Genomic DNA, 10,808 nt, shown 5'->3' with positions numbered 1-10,808 from the left:
TGCACCATGGTAATACATGACATAATGGTAAAATTTAAGCCCCCCCAGACAAAACCAGACAGCGACCTGGTTGAGAAATTCTGATCTAGACCCCACCAATCCCTCGGAAGGAACCCAGTCACCTGACAAGCGTCAATCCCGCCTTCTTGGTATCCCGCGCAGAACATCTTCCCCGTGATCTGGTTGTCGTAGTATTCCGGCTGGTTGCACACCGAGATGCTGATAATGGGCACCGAGGCCTCTTGCAGGGTGTCAGACTGCTGACCTGAGGAGGCAGATACAGCACATATCAAACAAAATCCCCCCAAAAGTCATATTTCAGGGGGGATCCGGGGGGCTGGGAAACCCCGACACAGACGATACTCACCGTAGTACTGTGTGTTACCCCATCCGGTGACCGTACAAACCTTCCCATCCGTGATCTGCTGGCCCAATGCCGGAAGGCAAACCGGCTGCACGTATTCTGGTGAAACCGTTCACGGTATTAGTATATAAATGATATCACAATAAATATATTCAGGTGAAATCCAAGGTAATTACCTGTGAGGGTGAAGGGGGTCAGCAGGTGCACCAGCGCTATGTCATTGCTGTTCTCTTCACTGTCCGGGTAGATGAAAGGTAAGTAGCCAGAGTGGTATATAACGCCCTTCACGCCCATTAGATGCCCCCCGGTGGAGCTCTGTGACACGCCCCCAGCGAACACCCGCCACAGACTCACTACGCGGTTTCTCCTGCACAGATACAAATGGTTCCGTTAGCTTAAAGGAGAATTGCTTTCAATTACAATTGCTGTTCCATATTTCCCTTTTTATATTTAAAAAACAGATACCCCCACTTAGAGCTATCTGTGTACCATTAAGTGTGACCGGTCTGCATCTCCGAGGATGCCGCAATGTCTGCAGTTCGCTGCTACAAACAATGTAACTCCTGTACATTATTAGATACTAGTATTGGTGCCGATACCGAGTACTTACTCGTACTCACCCAAATGCTCCGATACCGTCCCCGATACTGGAACTTCCAGTCAGAGAAAAATTTCCTCTGACCGGCAGTGCCGTAGGGGAACATGGAGCTGGCTTCCTGGGCAATCAGGAAGCCGGGTGGCGAGTAATGACCCGCCTCCCGGCTTACTGATTGGCCGGGAAGCCGGCTCCATGCTGATTGGCTGTGGAGCCGGCTTTCTGGCCAATCAGCATTGAGCTGGCCGAACAGCAGGGAAGCCAGCCTCCTGGCTAATCATCATCGAGCCGGCCGAACAGTCGTGTCCTTGCTGATTGGCTGGGAAACCAGCTTCCCGGGCCAATCAGCATCGAGTCAGTTGAACAGCTGGCTCGATGCTGATTGGGTGGGATCAGTATGGAGCCAGCTTACCGGCCAATCAGGAAGCCGGGAGATGGGTCATTACTTGCCGCCTGGCTTGCCGATTGACCGGGAAGCTGGCTCGATGCTGATTGGCTGGGAAGCCGGTTTCCCGGCCAATTGCAATCCAGCTGGCCAAACAACATGTAGTGCCGGCTTCCCGGGCGGTCAATAAGCCCTTAAAGTGGTAATTTTAAGGGCTTAATGATCCCTTAAAGTGGTAATTTGGGTCACATGATCAGTCCATCCATCATCCGCGTTCGGGTTTGACCCCGAGCATTGTCAGGCCGCTCACACTGAATACTCACTCGGGGAAACAATGGGCAGCTGTGAGGACCCACTCGCTGGAGATCAGGGAGCCGCCGCACAAATGGGCTCCATCGTAACGTAGGCTGACCTGCCATGGCCAGCGGCCCAGAGCGGCATTCTGTCCTCCCACAATTCGGTCCACTGCCATCTTCCTGCGACCGCAGTCTGAGGAGACATGGGGGGGCGGGGGGGGACTGAGAACTGGAGCAGAGAAGACTTGCAGACATAAGAAAAGGAGAAGATGCAGAGGAGGGGGAAGAGGAGTTAGAGCAGAGAGGACAGAAGAGGTCATAAGAAAAGAAAAGTTATAGAAGAGAAGAGTAAGAGCAGAAAGGAGGAGATCTTGAAGCAAAGGGGACGGAGAGGAAAAGACAGAAGAAGGAAGGGAGACAGTGGAGCAAAGAGTGAAGGTCAGGAGAGGAGAGGAGAGGAGAAGGGAAGAGTGGAGGGCAGAGGAAGAGAGCAGAGGGGGAAACAGAGTTGAGCAGAGATGACATAGAGGGGAGAACGGAAGTTGTAAAGAAAGTTTAAAAGCAATATAGGAAAAGTGGATGAAAAGTAGAAAACAAGTGAGGAAAGGACAGAAAAAGGAAAGGAGAGGCGAGGAAAGAAGAATAGAGGTGAGGAGAGGAGACAAGATGAGAAAAAAGGAGCGGAAAGGTAAGGAGAGGAGAAAAAAGGAGACAAGTAAGAGGAGAGGTGAGGAGGAGACAAGTAAGAGGAGAGGTGAGGAGGAGACAAGTAAGAGGAGAGGTGAGGAGAAGACAAGTAAGAGGAGAGGTGAGGAGGAGACAAGTAAGAGGAGAGGAGAGGAGGAGACAAGTAAGAGGAGAGGTGAGGAGGAGACAAGTAAGAGGAGAGGAGAGGAGAAGACAAGTAAGAGGAGAGGTGAGGAGGAGACAAGTAAGAGGAGAGGAGAGGAGAAGACAAGTAAGAGGAGAGGTGAGGAGGAGACAAGTAAGAGGAGAGGAGAGGAGAAGACAAGTAAGAGGAGAGGTGAGGAGGAGACAAGGAAGAGGAGAGGCGAGGAGAGGTGGGGAGGCGACAGGTAATGGAGAAAAGAGGTGAGGTGAAGACAAGTAAGGAGGAAAGAGGAGAGGTGAAAAGGAAGCAAGTAAAGAGAGAAGAGGAGAGGGGAGGAGGAGACAAGTAAGGAAAAGAAGAAGAGAGGAGATATGAGATGAGAAGGAGAAGAGAAGAGCGAACATGGGGAGAGGAGAGAAGAGAAGAAGGAGCAGAGAAGAAAGATACAGGAGAGAGAGAATTTGAAGTGGGGAAGGGGGGGGGGTCAAAGTGGAAAGAAAGGGGAGACAAGTGGAACCCTCAGTACAACACTTACCCTGACACTGGACAGAGAGAAATCTCCCACTCGGACACTCGCTGAGGAAGGAAGCAAAGGAGGTAAGTCATTGGGAGTGATGACATTCACTTAGTGGACAAGATTTGCAATTAATAAATTAATTTTGCACACACTATGGGGGGGAGGGGGGATTTATTAAATGTTCTCAGAATGAACAGATCTGCCAATGTCTGTGTTTTAGATTCACAGCATGAAAATTCCCCATACTTCCATACAAAGCTAGTACGGCTTCCTCCTACCCGGGGTGGTGAAGCTTTTGTGATGCTCCAATATCTAATTTTGCTACTTTGAATCCGGGTTTGTGTTTTGGTCCTGAAGTCACCGGCAGAGACTCACCAGACTGTAAGAACCTCTAGAAGTCTTTTGGCGCTTGTCATCTGCGATTCCCGGACGCAAAAATATCCTGACGTGCCATTGGCTCCTGCTGTCTCCACTCGAAGCTCCTGATAACTCATAGACCTAATAACACAATACAGAGGCATGAAGGTTACTGTGACACCGGTTAAGAGTTAGACAGAGGAAGGAGCAGAGTCCCTCCAGCAAAGTATTTCAGGAGAGGAGAGTTATAGAGGAAGGAGCAGAGTCCTCCAGCAGAGCAGAGTATATCAGGAGAGGAGAGTTATAGAGGAAGGAGCAGAGTCCTCCAGCAGAGCAGAGTATGTCAGGAGAGGAGAGTTATGGAGGAGGGAGCAGAGTTCTCCAGCAGAGCAGAGTATTTCAGGAGAGGAGAGTTATAGAGGAAGGAGCAGAGTCCTCCAGCAGAGCAGAGTCCTCCAGCAGAGCAGAGTATATCAGGAGAGGAGAGGTATAGAGGAAGGAGCAGAGTCCTCCAGCAGAGCAGAGTCCTCCAGCAGAGCAGAGTATATCAGGAGAGGAGAGGTATAGAGGAAGGAGCAGAGTCCTCCAGCAGAGCAGAGTCCTCCAGCAGAGCAGAGTATATCAGGAGAGGAGAGGTATAGAGGAAGGAGCAGAGTCCTCCAGCAGAGCAGAGTCCTCCAGCAGAGCAGAGTATATCAGGAGAGGAGAGGTATAGAGGAAGGAGCAGAGTCCTCCAGCAGAGCAGAGTCCTCCAGCAGAGCAGAGTATATCAGGAGAGGAGAGGTATAGAGGAAGGAGCAGAGTCCTCCAGCAGATCAGAGTATATCAGGAGAGGAGAGTTATGGAGGAGGGAGCAGAGTCTTCCAGGAGAGGAGAGTTATAGAGAAAGGAGCAGAGTCCTCCAGCAGAGCAGAGTCCTCCAGCAGAGCAGAGTATTACAGGAGAGGAGAGGTATAGAGGAAGGAGCAGAGTCCTCCAGCAGAGCAGAGTATTACAGGAGAGGAGAGGTATAGAGGAAGGAGCAGAGTCCTCCAGCAGAGCAGAGTATTACAGGAGAGGAGAGGTATAGAGGAAGGAGCAGAGTCCTCCAGCAGATCAGAGTATATCAGGAGAGGAGAGTTATGGAGGAGGGAGCAGAGTCTTCCAGGAGAGGAGAGTTATAGAGAAAGGAGCAGAGTCCTCCAGCAGAGCAGAGTCCTCCAGCAGAGCAGAGTATTACAGGAGAGGAGAGGTATAGAGGAAGGAGCAGAGTCCTCCAGCAGAGCAGAGTATTCCAGGAGAGGAGAGTTATAGAGGAAGGAGCAGAGTCCATTACCTAATGAATCCCATCTCTTCACAGCTTAGCGTGGCCACAGCAGCATTGGCGGCGGACGAGCAAACCAGTCGCCAGGTCTGGTCTTTGTCGTCATACACGGTGAGCCTGTGATCTGGAGAATTCACCTGAACTGAGACAACACAGAAGCAAGGCTGGTGAATACCAGAGACAGCGCATTGCTATCAGAGTCCTGTGTCCTGTCCAATCTGAGGTTCCCCTGCAAGTGGGGAAAATATCTGTAAACAGTCATTTTGGGCAAATACGTACATTATATTACGTACACCTGAATCCAATGATTTGGAGGGGGAGGGGCCCAATACTTTTGGTAATATAGTGTATTTCCGATGCTCCCCAGCTCCAATGTATTCTTACAACACATGACATTCAAACTGAGGGGAAAAAAAATATTAAGAACATTAGTTTTTGGCATTATGCGATCAAAATGACCATTCACAGATACTCACAGGATGACGGGGTTCTGTAAATATAACCCTCTGGCATTCACGTGCATAAGACATCTTTAACAAACACATTCACTGACCTTTTTCTGTTTCTAGAGCATTCAGGGTCATTATTACAAATTTGGGGTAGAAAGAAATGTAAATACATTTTTATAATGGGGAACACAGACACCCCTCCCAGGGGGAGGACCTACCTATGTAGATGCTTGATGTCCCGTTCTTCAGAACATACGTCACTGTAAAACAAACAGAAGAGGTGAGCAGTGCCCGAGCGGTATTACATAGGACTCAGATGTGAGAAATGCCAACGGTTTTATTGTAACCCAATCACTGACGTTCACATATTAATCATGTGGACGTTTTATTGTGTTTCTCCCTCTAATGGGGGCTCCAAAAATCCAGCAGCCTCCAATACTGTGCTCAGATGGAAAAGCTTATTGAAAGTCTTTATTGATAAGACTTTGATATTTAATACATTTTTGCTCATCCATATGTGTTTTATTATATGAAATATAGAGATTTGCCAATTAACCACTAGAGGGAGCTGGTGTGTAATGTAATACCACCTTATGGCCACTAGGTGGAGCTGAGGTGTAATGTAATACCACCTTATGGCCTGTAGATGGAAGTGAACTGTACTGTAATACCACTTTATGGCCACTAGATGGAGCGGAGTTGTAATGTAATACCGCCTTTTGGCCACTAGATGGAGCTGAGGTGTAATGTTATACTGCCTTTTGGCCACTAGATGGAGCTGAGGTGTAATGTAATACCTCCTTATGGCCACTAGATGGAGCTGAGGTGTAATGTAATACCACCATATGGCCAGTAAATTGGAGGTGAGGTGTAATGTAATACCTTCTTATGGCCACTAGATGCAGCTGAGATGTAATGTAAAACCTCCATATAGCCACTAGATGCAGCTGAGGTGTGATGTAATACCTCTTTATGGCCACTAGATGAAGCTGAGATGTAATTAAATACCTCCTTATGGCCACTGATGCAGGTGAGATGTAATGTAAAATCTCCATATAGCCACTAGACGGAGCTGAGGTGTGATGTAATACCACCTTAAGGCCACTAGATGAAGCTGAGCTGTAATGTAATACCTCCATATAGCCACTAGACGGAGCTGAGGTGTGATGTAATACCTCCTTATGGCCACTAGATGAAGCTGAGGTGTAATGTAATACCTCCTTATGGCCACTAGATGAAGCTGAGGTGTAATGTAATACCTCCTTATGGCCACTAGATGGAGCTGAGGTGTAATGAAATACCTCCTCATGGCCACTAGATGGAGCTGAGGTGTGTAGGAAATACTTAGCTCCATCCAGTGGCCATAATGCAGTATTACATTACATTCAACCTGAAAATATACAAAGAACTTTTGTTTTTTCCTTTATTCACACAGAATGAATGTTCATAGAGATTTGGAGGGTGATCGGCTCTGCGAATTGTTTATAAACAGAACCGTGATTTTTAAAAATAAAATATGCAGAAAAACACTTTATATTTCCTTTAGGATTGAAAATAATAAACTCAAAATAATAATAATAATATAAGATTAAAAATAAAAGAAGGCCTAGTCTTACCCACTGCCCAAATTGTGACTCCAATTCCAGCCAATGAGATGAAAATACAGACAATCATTCCCAGAATCCTCAGTGGGGTCCAGTGGCAACCTTTACTCGCTGGCAGCAGAAGGAGGCACAAGAAAGATGATAGGGATCAGGAAATACAATACCGGAATATATCTCACCCCAAACAGAACATTCTGCAGCTTTCATTAGAATAACCCTTGGTGACCCTGCCATGAGGGTCCTTGTTCAGGCACTTCCTGCTGTAGGGTGACAACGCTCCGCCCCATCTCTGAATTGCTCCCCTGCAGTGTCACCCTTTTCCCAAGGACTTCTGATGGAGACTACAAGTGGCCTTCTCAGCACACATAACACAGACATGGTCCGCGGTTGTCATCATCAGGAAACCCGCCCTGAGGAATGTTGTTGCTGTTGTTGGCAGGGGGGGGAATTAAACGATCTGTAACTCACCGTCTTTCTGTACCATCTCTGAGGACCGGTCATGTAACATCCCAGGAATGTAATGAAAGGTCCGGACACCCTGGAAGAGAGACCTGGGTTAGTACCTGTAATTATCTCCCCATAAGAGCCCCTTTGTCTGCCAGTCTCCCCCCCCCCCTCTCCCGGACTCAAACCATAAATCATACACAGCAGATAATCAGACTCCTCTTCATCTAGAGAAGATCTGAGGTCTTCGTAGCAGGCTGGGGTCAGCCTTGCAATTGGTGGTCTTTGCGTTGAAACCCATTTAAGACCATGACCAGCAATCTGGCATATTTTGGGTTAACAAATGGGCCCTGTTCATATCACGGGGCCAAACAGCCCGCTGTGTACATTACAAAGGCCTGGGAGGAATAGTCTGAATCATTCTTCAATGGGGAGGATCCAGATTCATAGGCCTGGGCTGTACACAGCACCATGACTTTTTTTCCAAATCACTACCAAGCACCGCCCCCCAACATTTACCACTCCAATACCTGAGCTCCTACTGGCCGCTGAGGTGCTAGCATTACACTATTAAATTACACCAATGCTAAGTACTGACTTGGCCGGAAGATGAGGCCCTATGTAGCGCTGGCCTGAGATCAGCGGTCCTCCCCGAGGCCATTTTGAGATCTTCCTAAATATATACATGCAGATTTATTTAAATCGGCAGAGAATCACACAATTCATGGGACGGGTCACTGGGAGCACGCCCCCCCCTCCCTCCCCCCAACAAAACATACAGGACTTTCCAGGAGAAACAGGGGTCTTGGGTGGGCAAGTCACTGCAACAAATATGCAAATCAGGGCTATTAAATCCACCAATTGGGTGAATGACGGCAATGGGTGAATGACGGCAGAACATTCATATTGATGAGAAAATATACAAATCAGAGAGGGAACAGTGAAAAATCAAAATTTGTACTGGAATATGCAAATGAGACAGTGACCATAATGCTATGCAGGTGAAATAAGAAGTCTCCATAACTTCTAGATGGAGTTTGATTCTTGTTGACCGAGATTACATTTCCCCCAAGGGTCCTCCTAAAGCAGGAGTTGTACTTGCAGGGATCGGTGTTTAGGAGGGGAAATGTGTCCTTGTTTTGGCTTTTTGGTAGGTATGGCTGCCTGCAGTGTACCCTGCCTGAGATGATGGGGGTTCCGAAGGATCCTGGCTGGGGTTAAGGAAACCAAAAAATATTGTACACCCATGTAAGAGTGGGGTCTGGAGTATTTCCCTAGTGTCTGGGATCTGGGAGAGCCCAGTACCTCCTGATTTGAATGGGGCTTTCTGATCTGGTCATGGGCTGGGAACAGCAGGGAGCCTGCGGTGTCACGTGTCCCCCCGGAACTGTTCACTGGGCGTGCCTGAGTAGCACCTATGGGTTTGGGTACCCACTAGTGTGAATGGCACGTTGGTCGTGACACCTTTTGCTTTTTCTGCACCTTGCCTCTTGGGCTAGGCCTTTTGGCTGAATCCAGGGGTGATTTTTTTGCAGGGCCGCAAGGGAGAGCCCCCAACCTAGTACTTGGTGGTCAGCTTTGGCTGACCATGAGCAATGGGTCTGCCTAGTTTCGGCCAGATGGACACGAGTACCTTTCCCTCTCAGGAAAGCTTAGGGAAGAGCGCTATGTCTTTGGGAGATGGACCAGCTGACACACCTTGGTGCACTTTTATGTTCACTTTGGTGTTTGTTGTACCGTGGGCTTAAAAAAAAAAACTGTGCTACTGTTCTGGTCTTATGGTAGGAAGAGTTGGCTGTAGAGTACCCTGTCTTAGTTGATGGGGGTCCCAAATAGTTCTAACCATGGGAAGCAAACTGAATTTTGCATCCATCCATGGCCATCACCTTCCCTAGTGTCCGCAGGGTCCCAGTACCTCCTGATTTGAACAGGTCTGCTCATAGGCTGGAAAGTCAGAAAGTCTGCTGTGTCTAGTGCCTCCTGGGGGTGCCCAGTTAGCCCTTTGGGTTTGGGACTACCCACTATGTGTAAGAACACTACCCAGTACTTGTTGGTCGCCTTCAGCTGACCATGAGAAGAAGTTAGGTTCGTTAGGTTTCTCCTTAATCCCAAGGACATTGTTTGCTTCTGCCTGCCCCTGCGGAGTGTTCTCCAGTAGATAGTCTGAGAAGGTACAATTTATGGGGCTATGAATATATATTCAGCCCTGGCTAACCACTGATGAGTTAATGCCAGTGATGTAGGTGGGAAGAGGGTAAATATTTGGAGATGGCTTCTGGAAGGATGCTTGCCTCTTAGGCTTTGCCTGGTGAGGATCTATGTTTAGCAAGGTCCAGACTGTAAGTGTAAGATGTAAGTGTAAGAAGGCTCTTTGTCTGGGGCCTGGGCCTAAGGAACTGGCCTGTGTTAGGAACTAAAGAACCAGGGAGATTTTGTTGAGCATCTTCAGAGGAGTCTAACTATGCAGAACAACGTCCAGGGGAACTGCCGGATGGACATTGCATTGAGACACCATTCTTCAGTTCTTTAAGATATCTGTGACCACTTGGAGGGGGTCTGAAGTCCAATTCTTATTGGGAGACTGTTAGTGCAGGATCTAGGAGCACCAAAAGAGGTACCTACAGGATCCACTGTCATTCGGAGGCTGCTGAAGAATCAAGGGCCCCCAATAAGTTGACCCATTTTGGGGTGCTGACACTGAAACAGAGCCTTCATAAACTTTGATATTACTGGGAGGCCGATAATAGAGAAATTAGAGCTACCAGCCAATTTTTTTGCTGACTCGAGAAGGCCCGATATGTTTTTGGTATCCTGTTCCCTTAACCCTTTCTCCCTAGCTAACTGAAAATTGGAGGCTTTGAAGTCCATCTGATTGTTGCTACTGGAGGGTCATTTAGGGTCTGGGTACAGCTACTGGTCAGGCCACTAGTAGGACAAGAAGAAGAACCCTTTAAAAAACCTTTGAGGGATCATTGGCTGCACATGGAATCCAGCTTGCATTGATTCCCCAGTTGCCGGACTCTCTGGAACTCTTCAAGCAAGTCAAAAATTCAAGCCCGATTACTTTACTGACTCGATCCTCGCTACGAATGGTGAACCCGTTTTGACCGGCAGCAACTTCTAACTTCGGTTTGCTTGTCTTTGGTTTTATTTTTCAGGATAAAAGAATTTAAAAGCGAAGGTTGCACCGGAAACAAAGATTCAGCAGCGGGCCAAGCTTTGCAGAGAGACAACGAGTCGTTGCATGAATGTTATCTTTTACTATAGCCCGAGGGTGGGATCATTCCATAGGGTGTGAACAGCAGTAAACTCTCGCTTACCTTACTGGATCTCCGCTGCTTGTCCCCTCTCAAATCTCAGCCGAGGAGGCCGGGGGTCTGCGGCGACCATTCCACTGGAAAGAGAGAAGGACGGACGTGAGAAACAGGAGATGATAGTGAGAGAGATGACAGCAGACTGTCAGCGGGCAGAGTGACAGCATTGTCTACAGAAGAGGGGATGAAAAGAACGAGCGGATTGGGAAGGGGGACCAGATAGGAAAAAGTTAGAAAGAAACAAAAACATTTTAGAAAAGTTTACAAAGGAAAGACGTCTGCGGGAACCTGCGAGGGCGGCGATTGTATGGAAGAGAAACACAAGTCGCTGGAAGTCCTGAGGGGATC

The 10,808-nt window shown here is 48.0% G+C and overlaps 1 protein-coding gene across 1 annotated transcript in view; it reads right to left on the bottom strand.

The window, feature by feature from the left end:
- HPN (hepsin) overlaps positions 1–10,808 on the bottom strand; it is a 27,508-nt gene that overhangs the window by 3,647 nt on the left and 13,053 nt on the right. Inside the window, exons 2-12 of the mRNA XM_018570447.1 lie at positions 10,467–10,540; positions 7,171–7,240; positions 6,715–6,813; positions 5,317–5,358; positions 4,662–4,791; positions 3,365–3,487; positions 3,008–3,048; positions 1,668–1,833; positions 541–731; positions 368–463; positions 123–265 (exon numbers count right to left, since the gene is read on the bottom strand). Coding sequence (XP_018425949.1) covers positions 123–265; positions 368–463; positions 541–731; positions 1,668–1,833; positions 3,008–3,048; positions 3,365–3,487; positions 4,662–4,791; positions 5,317–5,358; positions 6,715–6,813; positions 7,171–7,210 — 1,071 coding nt within the window. The 5' untranslated portion in view covers positions 7,211–7,240; positions 10,467–10,540. The remainder of the gene's footprint in view (positions 1–122; positions 266–367; positions 464–540; positions 732–1,667; positions 1,834–3,007; positions 3,049–3,364; positions 3,488–4,661; positions 4,792–5,316; positions 5,359–6,714; positions 6,814–7,170; positions 7,241–10,466; positions 10,541–10,808) is intronic.

The sequence above is a fragment of the Nanorana parkeri genome, unplaced genomic scaffold, assembly GCF_000935625.1.
Source record: "Nanorana parkeri isolate BGI_ZX_2015 unplaced genomic scaffold, ASM93562v1 scaffold1533, whole genome shotgun sequence".
NCBI classification, from domain to species: domain Eukaryota; kingdom Metazoa; phylum Chordata; class Amphibia; order Anura; family Dicroglossidae; genus Nanorana; species Nanorana parkeri.
The sequence above is the reverse complement of the archived record's forward strand: the minus strand, read 5'-3'. Positions and strand labels throughout refer to the sequence as shown.